Source organism: Pezoporus occidentalis, unplaced genomic scaffold (assembly GCF_034315485.1).
Source record: "Pezoporus occidentalis ecotype Australia unplaced genomic scaffold, CSIRO_AGI_Poc_V1 ctg164, whole genome shotgun sequence".
NCBI lineage: Eukaryota > Metazoa > Chordata > Aves > Psittaciformes > Psittacidae > Pezoporus > Pezoporus occidentalis.
In genome coordinates this window covers 2,241,806-2,261,230 of record NW_026913466.1, presented here as the reverse complement: position 1 = coordinate 2,261,230, position 19,425 = coordinate 2,241,806, and the positions used below count along the sequence as shown (strand labels likewise).

At 37.7% G+C, this 19,425-nt stretch overlaps 1 protein-coding gene across 3 annotated transcripts in view; it reads right to left on the bottom strand.

Annotated features, from left to right (window-relative positions):
- Nucleotides 1–19,425, bottom strand: part of FNBP1L (formin binding protein 1 like) — a 59,847-nt gene that overhangs the window by 11,078 nt on the left and 29,344 nt on the right. For 2 of the 3 annotated variants that reach the window (XM_062613195.1, XM_062613196.1), the window contains exons 2-10: nucleotides 18,474–18,589; nucleotides 11,531–11,584; nucleotides 8,979–9,126; nucleotides 8,527–8,589; nucleotides 6,904–7,008; nucleotides 6,253–6,381; nucleotides 4,050–4,196; nucleotides 3,018–3,221; nucleotides 433–591 (exon numbers count right to left, since the gene is read on the bottom strand). In XM_062613195.1, coding sequence (XP_062469179.1) covers nucleotides 433–591; nucleotides 3,018–3,221; nucleotides 4,050–4,196; nucleotides 6,253–6,381; nucleotides 6,904–7,008; nucleotides 8,527–8,589; nucleotides 8,979–9,126; nucleotides 11,531–11,584; nucleotides 18,474–18,589 — 1,125 coding nt within the window. The remainder of the gene's footprint in view (nucleotides 1–432; nucleotides 592–3,017; nucleotides 3,222–4,049; nucleotides 4,197–6,252; nucleotides 6,382–6,903; nucleotides 7,009–8,526; nucleotides 8,590–8,978; nucleotides 9,127–11,530; nucleotides 11,585–18,473; nucleotides 18,590–19,425) is intronic. The other variant, XM_062613197.1, reaches the window with a different exon arrangement.

Sequence of the window (19,425 nt, the reverse complement as noted above, 5' to 3'; positions counted from 1 at the left end):
TCAGCTCCTATTATTGCAATTAAAAGCCAGCAAGTAAGACATCTGCTCTGTCAGATGGTTTTTGTGGTGAGATTGTATACCCAATAATAAATTACTGCAAAACATGTTACATGATGGTAGGAAAACATTTGTGAATGTGAACAACAATGAAGAAAGGTATCAAACACATGCTGAGCACCCTCTTTATAACACCTTTCTTTTAAGCGCAAGTATCTGGAATGCCACAAAGACTATTTCTAGTTTGTTTTTGTATTTAACCTGTTGGTAACTTCAGTGTAACATGAAACAAAGAATCCCAAAAGTGACCTGACAGGCACAGTGTTACTTTTAACAAAGCAAGCCTTATAAGGAGGGTGAAGAGCATGAGAAAAGCCACGTCACAAACACACGGCTCATAGCCCATCATGCATTTCAACTTGTTATCAAACTTACCCCTCTTTTGAGGCTTCTGAAAGAAGGAATTCTGGGCTTCCCTGTTTTTATGTCACTCATGCAATAATGCACTGGTTCAATGGAGAATATGGGATACTGGGACCCATTAGGAGTACTGGATGTGTATAAACTAGTAGGGGTTAGTGGTGGGGATTGTGGCTAATGTGGAAATAAAGAAAGCAATAAATAAGCCAAATGTTCATAGTGATTTTAAAATGAAAATTCTGTCTTATAGAAATAAAATTCCCATCTAACGCAGAAACTGTTCGTAATGTTCCAGACACATTTATATTGTAACTGCACTGGTTTTAAAGGGTTTCTGCCATGAAGTAATATTCAGAGTTACAGATTGGTGCAGAGAATTAAGGAATACTCAAAAAAAGCTTTGGAATCAACATTTCCAAGAGATCCTAACAAGATCCCCACGCTGCCTTTCTCTTAAAACAGGAAGTTTTGCTTTTTTCACCTTTAGTTACAGCCATTTTGGAAGCCTGCGTGTTCCTGCTCACTGTTTCTCCCTACGTTTCTATGTACCCTACCAGGTGAGCTGAAATAGAACTATTAGGTACCTCTATGGTGATGACTTCCAACAACGAGTCTATTCCATGTCTGTAGCCAAGCTGGACTGACACATGGCTGCATGGAGTTCTTAACAGATACCATTGCCAGAACTTCCTCCCCTTTCTCCCCCCCATTTTTCAGATTCCTTCTCTCTTTTTGTGTCTCATATCTCTGTTTTTTTTTCCCAGTTCCATTTTTCTGTTCTATTTCCTCTGTTGCACAAATTGTTCCCTTTCCAAAAGACTTGTGTCTTTGACAACATCAAAAATAGGTAAACATATATCTCTTAAGTCAAAACCACCCATAGTTTCAGCTAAATGAAGGCCCAGAGGCCACCATGAGTACACCAGCTACAGTAAATCCCATTTTTCTATTACCTATCTTAAGAATGTATTAGAAAACCTTTAAATAGCTTCTACAATTAAATATGAAATATGTATCTCCCAATCAGTATTTTGCTCCCAGCTGCTGTTCAGTAGAGCACTTCTCCATTCTCCCCCAAAACAGGTGAAAAAAAAAGGGACAGACTATTCCATTTCCTCCAGGTTCTTAAGGCAGAGACACATATCATATGTATAAACATACATACGTCTGTGATTCCATACAGTAAACATTAAGGCTCTCCGAGTGCCACATACAGAGGGAATAAACTGGGGAGAAGAAAGTAAGGACAGCCCTGCCAGCTTTCTTCAGCTGTCATCAGACATGGGGATTTCTTACGACTACAGTAAAAGCCAAGGTCCAGACTGAAAACCAGTATTTTCATAGCTTCCCTATTCCAGATTCTCAGAGAGATGTCTTCTTGTCAAATTGAACAGGCTGATCTCACCCCCTCTGCAGCCAGATGCAATAAGTATGCTAATGCACTGATGCATTTAGACCATTATCAGTTGTTAATTAAGCTGCATGGAAAGTAAAGAGTTTTCACTTTAAGACACAGCTGCAGTTGCATAATACACTGAGGAGGCAATAAGGAATCGGCAATATCCTCTCAGTGAAAATCTGCTTTCTTGGAATACTATCAAGTGGAAAGGAAGTCCTACCACTAACAAGCTCTAAGAATAGTTTCATAAAATAAATGGCAGAAACTGACTTGGAGCACTAAAATAACCCCATATAAATTTGTAGGAATCATTAAAGTGACTCACTGATACTAATATGCATATATACACACACACTATACTCCAATACTAAACAGAGACCTAGGGTAGATGCTTCACTAATCATTTATACAGCTAATACCTATATTGATAAACTCTTTTGTTATTCCATGAAGGCATCTTGCACAGAAAGCGTTAACCAAAACTCATAGAACAATACAAGAAAGGCATAAGGTATCTCTGCTTTGCATTTTTTCTTGAGCATGCTATTTATTATTACCTATTAAGTATTAATACCTATTAAGTAGTGTTACCTATTCCCTAGAATATTTCTTCTGGGACTTTTACCTGTAAAAAACTTGGCCAGTATGTTTTATCAATGAGGCATTGTAAATTTTAGTGTTTTCAGACAAACCTCAACCTCTCATAAGCAGCAGCAGGTATAATAAGAATCTGTAGGACACTCCTATATATATAAACATCTACAAAACATGACATTTAGAAAGGGGTTGCTTTCTGTAGTGTAACAGAGATCTGAAGTCTGCCCAATTTCAAAGCGCACCCCCCCTTATTTTTACATTCACAATTAACATCTTTCCTATGCAACTGCAGGGAGTCTTTCCAGAATCTCAGAAATGTTTCAGAAAGAGGAAGCCACTTCTATCAAATAACCATTAAAAACATGCCCAGGCACAAAGTACTGGAAGAAAATGGAAGAAAAATTAGAAAACTTCTCCCAGTGACAACTTGTTTTGTAATGTGGCAAGTGTCCAACCCCAGTCAGACCTTCAAATCTCCTTGCATGTGTTTTAGAAGGCAGTGGCAGGCAAGGGGAAGGTTATTTAAAAACAGATAAATTACTGCTTCCATGCACTCTAGATCCTCACATTTTAGTTTTCCAAATAATAATTTCTTAATTGTTACCTTTGGCTTCTTTCCAAATAGCCACAGCTTTCCTTTTGATTTGCCCACTGTAGTTTTTGTATCAATTCTCATTCCCTCCTGCTTTGGTGTACTGATGGTTCCATCAGAGATAGTTCTGTAAATATTCTGACTGTAATCTTCAAATGGGAAATCTCCAGGAGGTTCAAAACCAGATTTGAAGCAGTCTATCACTAGTTGAGAGTCCTAAACACAGGACATTGAGGAGATTAAAAAGCAGAACAAGCAAACCCATCAACAACCAGAGAGAAAAAAAAAACAACAAAAACCAAACCAAGGAGAAGTAATTTTTCCCTTTAATTGCAGAGATGCACAGATGGGAAGATGAGAGAGAGCTCAGAAATGCATGCTTCCAGAGAGATCAAGTTAAGATAATGTATGTTTCTTCTCTCAGCAGTGTTACCATGAGCGCAGATCAAAGCATACCCTGCTCTTCAGAATCCAGCAAATACTCCCCAAATATAAATCTCAAGGGTTATCCCAAATTTAAAACAGGACATGCTCTTTAGGGCCGTACTAGGACTCCACCTTCTAACATTAATACTGAAATGAAGAGAACACTAAGAAGCTAGATGTAGTAAGATACGATAGGGAATAAACCTTATTACAAGGAAGAAGTAGTAAGTTCCAATAGTAGCAATCAAACAGGACACTGAATGCTATTTTGTTAACTGGATGCCCTTTTTTATGGTTGAATGCTACATGCTGGAAAAAACACCAACTATGCTGGTATTCTAGGATGTTTCAGGATAATTTAACAATGTGTCCAAAATCACATACAGAAAGTGTCAAAAGATCTTCAGATCACAAGAAAACAACCGCATAGGAAGAACAGACATGGAAAGTCAAAGTGACCATTTGGGCTAAAACTTAAGTCACAACACTACTAAAGGAGACAAATATTTGACAACAGAAAGATAAAAGTGGAGGTCAAGTCCATCTTTCCCCTCTCCGCAGCTTCCTTATCAGTTACATTGCTCATGCACATTTACAGGGTTGCTCAATTCTACTTACTCTGTGTTCATCAACTGATTTGGCTGCAAGGATCATCCCTTCTAAACATTTAGAGATAATGGGAATAACCTTGCGCTCAGAGTCAGCAAAGCCTTTGTAGCATTCACTGAGTTTGATAGTCCTTCTTTCATCCATTTCTTGAAGTTGCTGCAAGCACAAAATGAGATAAAAGGAAGTTTTTGTTTGCAGATTTCCCTCCACAATCCTGATGCATGCAGTCACTGTGGTCACCAGTGCAGTACAGAATCTCTCTGCCTTTCCAGTGTTTTTATTTGCTTAACAAAACAGAAATTAAGTTCAAAAACAAGTCCTTTCAGACACAGACTTAAGATGCACAGAACAGTAATTACAAAGACCTGATACTATCTGATTTATTCTTTGTTAAACAATGTGCATTGTCTGCGGCCACCTATTTAGTTCAGAGCATTTGTTTAAAGAAAAAATTAAAACTACAGTAAAGAAACTACTAATTTCTACATATCCTCACTCTTATTTGAGTTCCAAATAAATTCTGTCTGGTGATAACACCTCTATCTTGCTTTTTATTTTTGTACTTCCCAATATGTACTAACAATTAGAAAATCACGACACATCAGACACATTAAAATTATGTGATTCAGACATGCTCTTTGATTTGAAATACAAACCATTTCCTTTAGAAGTGTGCAAGAAAATAAAGAAAAATACCATTACGTAAGATTTATAATAAAAGTCTACTGGAACAGAACAAAAAAGAGCAAATGGAAGAGAAACACTATTTTGAGTATTTCTCATCATAAAAACCCTGGACCCTTCCCCTTGTAAAAGGTGGGAAAAAAAAACCAAAAGAAAACAGAAAGCAATAGCACATGTATCAACAGGTTATAAAAAAATGGGATAACAGGCTGGACCTTTCCTGTATCTGCTCTAGCAATGGCAGATGTCTCAAATAGCATCCAATTTCAGCTCTCCAAAACAAAGCAACAACCCAGTCATAAGAAATCCCTCTCTTAGGGTTCTCCCACAGAATGTTATCAAATACCTGCAAGGAAATAATAAAGATGTAGTCCCAAGAGGGAGCAGGACTAGGCCTTTCTGCTTGTACTGGAGGTTTAAAAAGCCCTAAGTAATATCTTACAACAATAATGGATTTTAACCCTGGAGAAATAAAGGCAATAAACCAAAACCTTGGCCCAAGCTACAAACGAAGATGATCACACTGTTTCTCCTGGGAGCTGACTGCAATTCCTCCTTCAGCGTGCTAATGATACATCTACTGCAGTGCTGCCTAACAGTTCAAATACTAGAAAATTCTTTCATAAGCCAAGACCATTTTCTCCTGTGAATCCTAGACCTTCTAAGTAAGTGTTTTTCAAAACTATGAACTCCCTTGTGCTTCTGGAACATATCAAGCACTGTTACCTTGGTGCACCCTTGAATAAAGTATTTTCACTTTACTTTTCCTCACTCTATGTCTTAGTGTCAGTTTCTACAGTCATAGTATCCCCCAAACGGTTGAATGTCAATGCCAACACATTTCGGAACTCTCCTTCACCTGACACCCCAAACTGCTTTAAATGAGTTTTGAAAGGTCTCTGACTTTGAAAGAATCTTAAAAGAAAAAACCTAACAGTTACATGAAGCACCTTAAGAAATCCCCTTTTTAGGTACAAAGTATTGAGCCATTTGCGCTTTGAGGGTTCTTTATTATTTAGAGAATTCTGTCAATTGCTGGTAACACAGATGAAGCAGTGACAGGGGGGAGTAGTTCTGCCCCCGATCCACCCATTTTATACCTGCATATGACATATATTAAAGCACACAGTCACCAATACCTATATGCTTTCCTCTATCTCTGCCAGAGTCAAGTCATTCACAAACACACAAATATCAAGAGAACTAATTATCAGGTCTTATTGAAGTGACAATTTTAAATGTTCGCTCTCACCTAGATGCCTCAAATGTTTATTTTGCCATACCTCTTCAGCAGTCTTTAAACAAAGAGGCCATAAAATAGAAAGACTTCATAGAAAAATGCAAAAGTATTTCCATTACAAGTCTTAGCATAATTACTGTAAGCAGTGTCTCATGATAAAACACAGGTTGCATCAAGATCCTGCTCATTTCTTGATAAAAGTTATCCACTAACACCCCCCCCCCCCCCAATAAAGTTCTGGATTTTAAAATCTACTTCTCCTTTAAAAGGCCAAACCTACTTTCTTACCTTATAAATCTGAGGAATGACAATGTAGTAGTGTTTGTGCTGCTCTCCATTAAAATTCTGTAGTTGCGCAGCATACTCATTTTTGTTTTCATCAGCCATATGTGTGCGCAGGTTTAACTGTTGCTTAGCCTGGGAGGGAAGTGTTATCAGTTCAAACATGTCTTGTGTTTTTCAATTACCTATAGCATTATTTTATTTTACTAACTATGCAAAAGCACAAGTCATCAAAACTGACATCCTTATAACTGAAATAGAAAGCACATCAAACTTCATCTATACCGACAATCTAATTGCTATACATGATACATAGCAATGATCATTTTAGCTCCCTTACCCAAGCTGCTTAAACATGTATCCTAAAAAAAACACAGAAGGGACTGAACATGCATATCACAAGATATCAAATGCCACTAAGCCTCTGGTATGTGTTGAGATTACATTATCTCAAGAGCCTCACCTTGAGACTAATGAAACATACTCCCTGTCTGTGCTCTTTCACTTTACTGGAACGTTGATTTTGCACATAATATGCAAGCATATTGTATACACAATTCTATATTCAAGTCAAAAAATGTTGTTCCACCCCGATGATAAACAGGCAAATAAAGTATTTTTATAATAAAGAGAGTAAAGAAACAGCACCACTCTCACCTTCTCAACATCAGCTTTTGTCGCATTAGTGTCGTTGTCCAGTCTTTCGTAGCTTTGTTGTGCCTTCTCTGCCTCCCTGCATTCTCTCTCAAATTTCTTTTTGCTCTACAAAGGTCACAGATATATTGCTTCAACAGCCACTATCCACCCCCTCTTGGCTTTGTACAGTAATTCTGAATTCTAAATATCAAACTTTCCAAATAAATATCTGAAATCTACTAACAAGTCTCAAACCTTTTCAACTTTTCTATTTCAAACTTACTTCCTTGAAACACCAGCAAGGAAACAAGTGTCATGATACCACAAAATACCAAATAATCAGAATACAGAACAATCTATTAGAAAGATCCACAGATTATTATAAACAAGCAAGTCCACTTTTATAGCCTGACTTCAATAATCTAAATAAAAGGGGGGGGAGGCAAAAAAAACCTTAAACTTGGGCTTGCCTGAGTAAAATTTTCAAGTTCCCTTCTTCAGTGATCAATTTTACTTGAAGTAAACTAAATTACTTTTCAGGTAGCCTGAAGGATTCATGTACATCACAAGTCCTTAGCATATCCATCATCATCAGTATTCATACCAAGTGGCATAGCTGTAAGCAGCACAGATAACAGCATTCAAGGAACTTGATGTTCAACATATCCGGCTGTTGTCAAGACAACTGCTGTAGGAAAAACTATTGCAGCTCAAGAAGCTGGTATCTCTAGAGACAAACCAGCAACAGAGCCTGTGTGAGTGCTGCTCTCCTGCTTCAAGGCCAAGTCAGGCAGCAGAGGTTAATGTGTCCCTTAAAGGCTGTATGCATTTAAAAGACTGATTTTGCACTCAAGTAAATACATTGCACACAACACAACTGATAGATTGAAATGAAAACTACCACATCTGCTTCTACTCTGATCCTCTGACCATGAATTAAACTCTGGCATGACACTGAAGCAAGACATTGCCTGTCTGGGTCTACAACAACAAAACAGAAACACACCTCTCCAGTATTGCTTCACAATCTGGATTAAAGATAAAAGAAATATCTAAGACACAGAACCAGCAGAACATCAGAATGCATCTTGAAAACACTTGCTTGAATTTTTTATTTCCATATCTTTAAAAGAATGTCTCTCAAGAAAAAGGAGCTGACAACCTGTTCTAGAGACGTTTGCTTCCTGTTTTTCTCTGTTAAAAGTAATTCTCCCTCCTGAGGGTATGATAGTCAATAGCAATATTCTTGATTAGACCTCATGTAACAAGCCTATACAGTGACTTAAGGTTTTATCTTCATATAAATACACTGTCATTATTAATGTCTCTCTAAAAAAAGAAGTAGCCTGTGAAGAAGCAACCAAAGTCATCTGTGCCTATGTTAAAACCAGATTCCTTTAGGCTGGACAAAAGCCAAGGCTTCACTCGAACACATGCAGCAGAAGCTGTTTACAGATCTTTTTTAAACAGGGAACTACAAATATATTGAACTGTATTTTGGATGTTACTAAGTTTGATTGGGACATTCAGTAATACAGCTAAGAATTGAAGTCTAAGCAAGACACATGACAACAATCCATTAACAGACTGTATATTATTAACTTGAACAGGAAAAAAACCACGCACAACAAAACGCAAACTCACATTATCCATCTGTTTCCAGCACATGTCCAAATACTGCTGAGCCTTTCGCCCTTCCTGAAGATGCTAAAAATACCACAGATAAGTTTACTTTACGTATCCTTTTTTATAGTACTACTATTACTTAGTCCCTGCTCTAGTTGACACACTATGACATGCAGCATCTCCCACAAGTTACCAGTACTCTCTGGAAGACATTACTAATCATGTACTAACAGTATCAGAAGTGAAAATTACACTGGCAAAAACACTGCTTATTAGCACTGTCTCTCAAGATCTTAATTTCCGAGTTTGTAAATGTAGTAAACCACTACATAAAAATACTGAGTGACTTCACATGTGTGTTTTATAAATTACAAAACCTACTTATTGCCAAAGTCGTTAACTTGGGTAAACAAACACATCAATTCAATACAGACATTCAGTTTGATATCCACTGAAAATATAGAAATTACCATTTTCCTCTCAGTTTTTAGATCATGAGAGTATCTCATCAATTCTCCATACACTCTGTGTCCCATTTCTTCTGCAACTACTTCTCGTTGTCCAGCATAGTCATTCAACTCATTAAGGATGTTAAAAAATGCGATACATGATGTAAACCTGATGGCAAGCACACACACACAAACACACATATACAGAAAGTGAGACAGTTTAAATGGAATTCTTTTATTACAGTCTGTACTCCTAATTAAATAAATTCAAAGAAACCCCCGTACATATTTTACAATAAACCTCATCTTAATGGTAACTAAATTACAGTACAAATGTAAGTTGGGAAAGCCTATGTTAAGCCTAACATGTACTGTATGTTGCAATACCTCTTCAAACACATTTTATAAGAGTATGGGTTATTGTGGATGGAAAAGAAAGAAGAAGAATACTACCTGGAAAGCCCTGTAGTATACTGTAGTATCTCCTAAGCTGCCAACACAGAGGCCTGAGCCTGGGAACGGATACATACATCCCTAGGCTCGGAGGCTGAACTTGCAGCAGAGATGATGTGCTTGGTAGTCTTGAGGGTGGAACATGCCAATCATACCACTCATATGCATCCCGATGGATGATCTACAGAACAAGCTTTGCTATCAGCTCTGGAGACAGCTGCCTGTTTGCCTGCCCACCTCTTGGCTGGAAGTAAGGTGCCACTATGGCTGGCACTGAAAAGGGGGGGGAAGAGGAGGGGCAAAGGGTAGAAAGTGTGTGTGGAAAGGAAAAAAGAAAAACAAACACAGGCACCATATTAAAATATACATATTTTTCTCTTTTAACTGTGGAATACTGCCATATCCATAGGCTTGGCTCTGGGGAATTCAAATGCCATCCTAGCACTAGAAATACTATTCCCTATGGTCCAGGGTCTTTAAATAGCCAGAAGAGGAAACCCAAGTGTGAATTCTCAGGCACTCTGCACATCATGTGCTCTGGTTGCAACCTGAAAATTGCCCATTTCTTTACTTCTTAAGAGTCATCTCTAAAGAAAAAAAAAAGTACTGTGTATTTTCTAAATGAATTAAAAAAAGTCTCTTGGAATGAAGAGCACAACAAGCACAAACAAGCATAAATAATCAAAAGTAGTTTAGCACAAATTGCTCCTCCACATTCACTTTATCTCTGGAATCAAAACAAGCCAGCAGTTGAAGGACTCTGGTCAAAAACATGCCGATTTTATGTACACTCAAGTCTCAATGTGCACAGCTAAATTCATATTGTCATATGCACTGAAAAACTCTACCAAACTGAGCAAAAAACACAGCCTAAATGCCACATCATTGGTTTTGTATTAAAAAAATACTTAATTGCTTTTCTACAAAAACAATACTAGACTGTCCATAGCACACTGAGCTACTGCATTTCACACCTCCAGCTAGCTTAAGATCTATTTGGAACAGAGCAAGCACAACCTGACATATTTACTGCTTTAAAATACGAACGTAAGTAAACTCAGGTCATGCTTAAGGATTAGCAAAGAACTGTAAAAAGCCAAGCAGAAGTCTTTGTCTTAGTCAACTAAATACTTTGTCTTAAAAAAGAAAAACCCCACAATTCCTCCCCCCAAAACCAATAAATACTAAACACAAGAAGCCCCCACAAAACAGAAACAAACAAAAAAAAAGAAACAAACAAAAACCACACACCAGGGAAGAAAAAAAAAACAAACAAAAAAACCCCAAACAAACCCAAAACAAAAAACCCCACAAAAACCCCACAAATCAATGAAACAATCCCTAAGACAAAACCCAGGAAACAAACAAAAAAGAAACCAAAAAACCCCCAACAGACCCCCACCCTGACACAAACCACCACCACCACCAAAAAACCTGAAACAAAAAAAAGGGAAAAAAAAAACCAAACAAAAAAATCCCAAACCACAAATTAAAAAAAAAAACACAAAAAAACCCAAAAAGAATCCAAACCACAAAACCCCCAAAGAAGAAATTAAAAACAAAAAAAAAACAACCCAAAATCCCAACCCCCCCAAAGCAAACAAAAAAACCAAACAAACAGAAAGAAAAAAAATTACACACACACACAAAAACCCAACCAATAAACCAGAAAAAAGCCCACCCCAAAGCAAACCAAACATCAAACACTGGAAAAAAAAACCACGTTGAAACAAAACAAAAAAAGGAAAAGAAAAAGGGGGGCAACAACAAAAAACAGAACCCAAAACAATACAAAAAAAAAAGAAAACAAAACCCCCCAAAAAATCAAACACCTCCCCCTGAAACAAACAGACAAACCAAAAAAAAAACACCCCCCACCCACACAGACCATGGGCAGAGAGAGGAGGAAACACCCAAAACAAAACAAAAAAGAAAACAACCCTGAACACCAAACCCTTCCCCTGAAACAAAAAAAAAAAAAAATAAAAATGCAGCCACACAAAAAAAACAAACAAACCTGAAAACCCCCAAAACACCAACTGCCCCCCAATGCTCCCCCATAAAAGAGCACAGAACACTCATTCTTAAGCATAGATAGACCTTGCAATGCACATTTTTACCTGGGTTCCTCATCTTTGGGCGAGCGTTTAGGGCAGTACTTCTTAACCAGATTTCTGTAAGGAAGAACAAACCAAAGATGCTATTTCAGGGTCTCTCTTGAGAAGACACTCACACACACAGACACTGAAAACTGCAAATAGATCATTTATTTTCCATGACTTCAAGGAACAAATCTATTCCCTCCGTCATGTTACAAGGGTCCTTTAGCTAATACAAGGCAAAAATTTGGCACTGTAAACACTTTAAATCACTGACCCAGAACAACACATTTATAAGTATTTTGAAACCTCTATTGCAGAGTGACAAGACATAAAATTATGAGTTCTTTATTTACCATCCTTTTCTCATACACCAAAACAAGCCAGCAAGCTAGCAAACAGAAAAAACCCGAATACACGATCACTGTGTAACACAGAGAGCACACACCGTATGCTTACAATCATGAGCACAAAATCCCATGCCTGAATTAAGCTTTACATGTACATTGAGGACAAAGGTTTTAACCACAGTATCTGCACATTTTCAAGTAGGCTATTTCCAGAACAGAAGAGGCAACATCTGTTTTCAGGAATAATTGGAAAATACCAGGTTTTCAGAGACAAAGCAAATCTCTAGAAGATGCTCCACAGAACTAGCATCTACACAGTGTCACAGTCTCAGAAAACCGACAGAAACTCATCTGCTTATCATACAAATGCAGAAAAGGCACCTTAAGAAATACACAAATGACATCACCTGCTCTACCCTAAAGCATAAATAACACGGGTACATATAACACCGCTTAAACAAACAACTGCAAACTACTTGCAGTTACAGAGACTGTTACAAATGTCCCAGATCCTGTGAACAGGAATAGAAGCAGCACAATTTTACAAACAGGAGGAGTAAGAGGAACATCCAGTGACTTTCTGAATTTTTATCTTCTATGTCAAACTTGGCTTTAAAACCCAGTTACTGTAGCACAGCGTTCTGCCCTGACTTACAATACTGCTTCTCTGACAGGAATGAGCTCTTTCAAAATTCCTGAAATTCAAAATATATGTTATCAAACTTGGAAAAAAAAAAAAAATCCAGCTTTTTAGAAGCTGGATGCTCGTAACTCCAATTGGCACCATTCTTTATTCTAGCAGTTTTAAGAATTGTCAGGTTTTTCCAAGAAACTGAAAATCAGAACTCTATCACCATTCTCTCCCTGTGTTTGTCATGTTACAACAAATACAGAATCCAGTTTTGTACAAAAGAAAAACAGGTAAGAGACACTGGGGTCTTCTCCAAAGACCATGCTCAGTCCTGAAGTATGTACCAAAACATGAGCAGGGAATTAGTGTGGAAATAGCAAGTTCAGACCCTTTGTGTCTTTTCGTGCCCTTAGAAATCACAACTAGAAAGAACAACCATTATAAGACAGTCGAATCCTTTTATATCAATGTGTATTAGCAGACAGGATAACTCCTTAAGAATTCTCTGCAAATTCAGAACTTTCTCACTGGAGGCTCTTCACTATCACCAGAATCCACTGCCTCTTGTAACGTTCTAATTGGTAGAGATTAAGCAGACATTTTGATTGGAAAATGCCTAAACCCAAGGAGGAAAAAAATAATAGTCTTCTTTGGTAACATCATTCCCGTGTTTCCTTTTCCCTTACATTTCCACTTTGCTCCTCAGTGCTTATTTACGAATGGGAATCTCCTAAAATTTATCCTATTCAGAAGGTGAAATGCATAATAAGCACACAATGCTGTAAGCTAAGCAACCACACATGAGTCTTTTCAAAGGAAGATTTTCAGAGGTGTTGAAAAGGAGAGAACTGGAGAGGATTTACTGACATGCGGATTTCTGTAAGGAGTTTCATGGTATAATGTTACTTTTTATTACTTCTAGGAAGACAAAATACTTTATAATCCTTTCTCCAACACAAAGTCAGTTTCAGTCATCTTAGTCTAATCATCTACCTTAGGATCACACAAACATAGTTTTGAGGCACTGTGTGATCAAGATTCAATAACAGCACATGGTACTATAATCAAAGTCAGCACAAAACGACAAGTAAATGCAGAATTTAAAGCTCAAAGAGAAAGACGTTGTTCACATGAACAATGAAGCGTAAATGGCTTTCCAAGAAGCAAACAGCAGCACTTGGAAAAACCAAAGAAATCAGATTTAATCTTTGAAAGAACACCAGCTGGAACACAGCAGGTACGACTGTGGATCTGAAGAGTAAGGCATCATTTCAAAGAGGAGGCAGTTGACATTTCAAGGGGGCATAACATTTTTTTTTTAACATTTTTATCTAAATGTGTGCCTAATCCTTAAGATCCAAATATGGATCTGGTCTAGTTTAGAAGAAAACTGCAGCAGTAATCGCAGATAGTCAGAACTAAATCAAATCCAAGAGCTAAACTGCTCTATACTTCCTTAGAAAAGTCAATTGATGACACTTTAATCCTCTCTGGAAGTTATAATTTAAACTTCTACCATACTTTGTCTTACAGACATCTGGAAGCAGCTTTCATACAGGACTAACTACATGCAATTGTGCTGCTCCTGGAATTTCACCAACCTCTCTTCTCTGTATAAACTGGTCTGAGATCAAGACCAGTGAGACAGCAGCCTGGACGATATTACTTTCTGGACTATATGACTGTCAAGAAGCAGAACCTCAGTCATGTAGACGTAAGTTCCAAAAAAGCACCCTAGTTAATAAACTAAAATTAATTATAGTCATGTACGTAAAACTTAGAATCACATAATAGTTAGGGCTGGAAAGGACCTTAAGATCATCTAGTTCCAACCCCCCTGCCACTTCTACATGAAATTTTAGCCATTTGTACAAAATTGTGTTTATCATCTCAAACCTAAGTTTTCTTCAGTCAATTAATATGAAAGTAAAGAATGGTAGCAGCAGCATCAATATGGTACAATTTGTATTAAGGTAGCAGCTCAGGTACTGTGGCATCTGCTCATATTAAACTTCTACGGCCTCTGCATTACATTGTAAATGAGCCTGGGAACAAACTCTGAAGTCTGCTTGCATAAGTTACTAAAACAATGCACTAGTACTTAAAGGCATTTCATATTTATACATAAAGAAATACTTTTATTAGGGTTCTGATGGCTTCAGAGATTGCGGATCAGTATTATGGACTGCATGAAAACGATGTCATCAGAAAATGTTTTAACTGAAGAGATGAATCTTGGAGTTCACAAAGCTGAATACCCTTGGAGCTATTAAGAATACGTGTGTTTTGACTTGCCGAAACATCATTATAAGAACCCTGCCACATCCATACCTGCATAATATCCAGCAGTGTAAATTTTAAGTGCCAATCAAAGGAAGAAAGATTTGATAAATGAACACACATGGTGGTAATTTGTGTCCCCAACTTCACATCTGAGCTTACACCCATTTTCAACTATGTTTCCAAGACTGCATAGAAAAAAATAGTCACTATGTCTCAATGTGACCAGACAGATTCATAGATTAGTGTATTTAGAAAAACACGTTTGTATACAACAGTGTGCAGAAGGAACATGAAAAATACATTTGCTCAGATTAATCAGACATCTCCAGAGATCACTACATACAATTTCAAAGGGAAACACTCTAACAGTTCTGAAATAATCATTGCTGTTTCATTTAAACTGACAACAGAGAAGATGACTAAATTCAGAAGTCATATTCTGCATGGTAGTTTCATCTGTAACTGCAGGTCTAACTTGTATTACTGCCTAGCATCACAGGAAGGGGTCTTCTCAAGCATCCTAATGCTTCAGACAGCACAAAAAGGAAGTCAACCTCTAGAATTAATTTGCGTGTGATGATGTGGAAATAAAGAAAACAGACCTTCACCTCACGCCTTTTAGCAGCAATGCTCATCAAGAACAGCATCTGATCATTCAGTTAACCAAATTCAGACAAGAGCCCAGTAATTTGGCACATAAAAGCCTATTTTTCCAGTATAAAACAACAAACAGTCATATAGTTAAAATGAAATCCGTTCACCTACAATGTATACTGCAACATGTTTGCCCTGATTCACATCTCCGTAACAGCAACCTGCACAATCCTCGGGGTATCCCAACGCATTTGTTGAGACCTAAGCTATGCAAAAGTTCAGATTCTCCTTAGGTTAGCTCAAAAATGAAATCACAGTTGCTTTTTCTCAGAGCAAAGTATATTGCAGGCAAAGCCAGGACAAGCTCTCCAGACAGTTCTTTTTCTCCTCTGTAGACATTTAAGGAGTCCTCAGCAGTTTCAATTTTTCTCACAGCTCTTCTCAGTATCAAAAACTGTCTATCAAAGAGCAGCAAGGGATTACTTGCAACCCTAACCCAGCATCTGGACAGGATTCTTGAGTTGCCATTTCTGGAATTACTCTGCAACCCTAAACCATAATAACTGCATATAATAAGAACATAGTGAGTTCACCCAAGCAGTTCCTCATACGCTGTACATGCATAACTTGTTACCTACAGGAGTCTTGGAACAGATGTTGCACCTGGGAAAGCCTCATCACTAAGTTGTGGCAATATACAAAACCAGCAGTTATCAAAATGCAAGGGTATATATACACCAAGTGAATGTGAATTTCTGCCAGGACACAGATTCTGACTTGTGGTAAGCTCTTATGAACAATTCACCCAAGTTTTCATCCTTACGTCTATGAGGATAAAATCCATAAATAATCTCAACAGAATGATCATGGCCCGAGACTGAGACCAAGACAGAAGAAAAAGTACCACCATACAGCACTAGCACTACTTCCCTCATTAAACTTGTTTCTTCTTGGCCTCCCATCCAAGTACTAAGAGAGCTGCAGAACTACCAAAAAGATAACCACCCATTGTACTGTTCATACATCTGCTAAACAAGCATATAATACATCTCAGTTATAAGGGTAATTATGAATATATTCTCAACACTATTTTTCAGATTGCATTTCATTACAAAAGGAAAGAAAATTATGATAAACCAGAAATTCCTATCAGAGATATTAGTATCTATCTCACTTTAATGCTGCCAGCATTAAAGTTCACCAGAACCATAATCCATCCCCAAGATCTTCTGTCTCAGAACTCCTCAGGAGCAAGCTGCAGGACAGCTAACTCTTCTAGAGGTGAAGAATTTTGCTTGATCTCAGTGTGCCCCTGGGGTCTCAAAACTGTTTTACATGGCTGAAAACAGTGAGTGTCCTCCAGAGCAATGATGGCTGAAATCACATCACAAGACATTTCACTACTAAACAAGAAACACATAGGCTAGAATATCAAAGAGCAGCTTCTTGAATTGGTCTACTGGCAGAAAATCAGTCACCCACTGGTGTGCGTGCTGTCCAGATCCTTGTTGGCAGCAGGCAGGAAGTGCATTCATGCACTGTACAACATGTGTGCAGCAAGGCCTGTGCTTCCCAAAACATCATACTTACTGCACATGGACAGTCAGTCCAGTCATCTCACAGAAGGGGAACTTGACAGAACTCTCAGTTTTGAAAGACACTTTTCTCAAAGTCAACAGTTTTACCCAGAAGAATAAAATGCTGAACAGAAAAGACTTCCTATTTTTAGTCAAATCCCGAAGGAATAATCTGGTGTCTCATCTTGAGAGCTGTAGAATGAACCTTTAAATATAATTAAGAAAAAAAGGCATTTGTTCATGATATTTAAGGAAAAGATCTGGGTAGGCCCATATAAATTCCATTTTTAAACAGACAACTGAAAACAAGTCAAAATTGGGCTGTTCACTGCTGCTGTGCATGCTTCAAGCTTTCCTTTACCTCCTAGAGTTTTTCTACACCAGAGTTGGAAAAGTGGTATTTATTTCCTTCCTTTTAAGGACAAAATTCCTTCAGCAAAGTAACAGGTTATTATGTTGCGTGAATATACACAACCATATCAAAGGAAACTGAAATCAAAAAGGAAATAAGCAGCCTAACAGAGACCATCCAGACCATCGGCCATGAGCCTCATTACTGCATTTGTGAGGAGGATTCCTCAAGTCTGTATCTGATGACAACCTAGCCTGCCAATGATGAGACTATGGAAAACACCACGGGAGGGAAGCTGCTATCAGTTTCAGTCTCACAAGGGCTAGGCAGCAGTTTCAGCTGAATCCCCAAAGGAATCCAAGACAGCAAAGGTTACAGTGAAGGCCAAGTTCACAAGAGTGTCTTATTTAAATCTTGTTCTTTGCACTATGTGCACTTTTTGGTAAAAATAAATCCTATTTTATTCTGAAAAATGTTCTTCTCTGCCACTTCACTGCTACTGCTCTTCTTGTATGATCCTTTTGTGATCCCTGAGGGGAAATTCCTACTGGACCTAAAAGATGTTTCACTTGGCACCAAGAGAAAGCAAACTGGAGATGCAAGATAAAGGGTGGTTGGGTTACAGTCTCACCCAAAGGGACAAGACCAACTACGGAAAGGGTGTGCTTTCACGACAGGAAGATCTGCTGCTTTCTCAAGTTCTACTCCAGGATTTCAACCAGATTTCATAACACAATGTAGCGGGGCTCTTGCCAGCTCAACATGAGAAATTAATTAGCAGCAGAGGCTTGAAGCTGGTTGAACGAACACACACACACACGCACAAAAATGTGGATATGGGTAATGTACTTTGCAGCAAATATACCAGTAGTGGAAAAATAATATTATGGTTTTGAATATTAAAATTTAAGTCTTAAACCTTTGCAGTTCAAACATACGAAGGGCGGGTGGGAAGGAAAGAAGACAAAACCAAGCAAGCAAGTAAGCGCACACCCAAAGAGAACTTTCTGTTTTGAACTGGTAAAGAAAAACTTGTCTGTCATGAAAAGAACAAGTGATCTAATTCACTCTGTAGATTAAAAATGGTCATTAATCACAACATTACGTATTTGCCCATCATCAGGCACAGTGATTTTACGTAACAGCTAAGACTCTTTAAGAAGAAAAGAATCCTTACCTGAGTTGTTTTGCATAGTTTTGCTCAATTTCTATCCTTTCTTTTACAAATTTTGCATATTTCTCCAAGAAGTCAATGCCCCATTGTGTGTGCTTGTCCAAGTTATCGAACTGATCCTTTAAAACCAAAGAAACAGAATTATCCAAAGTTAGTTAAGAATCACAGTAGCACCAGAAAGGACTTATAATTTATCTATGTGCTGTGAGGAAATGCTTGTTACCTGGATAGAAGTTATTCAGGTTATAAATCAGTCGTATAGCAGAACATTAAGCTGTATGTGCAGGCTTTCTATACCTTCTTGTATCTACACCCTTCTGTAAAAACAGCTCCAAATACTTGTATTTTAAATTGTATACAGTCTTTGATCACTTTCACAATGCAAATGTGTTTTTTTCTCCCTAAAACTCCTTTCATTCAAAAGTGGATTTCTACCTCCAAGACACAGATAAAACCAAAGATCAGTATTAGGTAAGAGATACTTCCACAAAGTGTGGCAGCTCTAACCCACAAGAAATAGTGATTTGATTGGATACAAAAAATTACTATCATTCTCATGATTTCCCACTGAAAAAAAATTAGCATTATAGCTGCATGGCTGAGTTGGGTGTAGTCTGCATCTGAAAAACATTCATTAAATCAATTCTATCTACACAGTCTGTGATCAGCTCTACCAAGAGATTCCAAAGAAAGCAAACCTGTCCTTAGCCATTAAGAAAGTTATAGTTAAGCAAAGGCACAAAACAAACCAGGGAAACAGAAAAAAATAAACCATGCTGTCAAAAAGCCTGGGGATTTTTTGCACATTAAATCATTTTCAAAACCAATCTTTCACTATATTCTATACTGAACAACAGGTGAAGGGCATGCTAATTAGGATAAACTGAACATTCAAAAAAGCAAATAGAAATATGGGGGCTAGAGACCAGGCAGGAATGAATATAGGTATAAAATG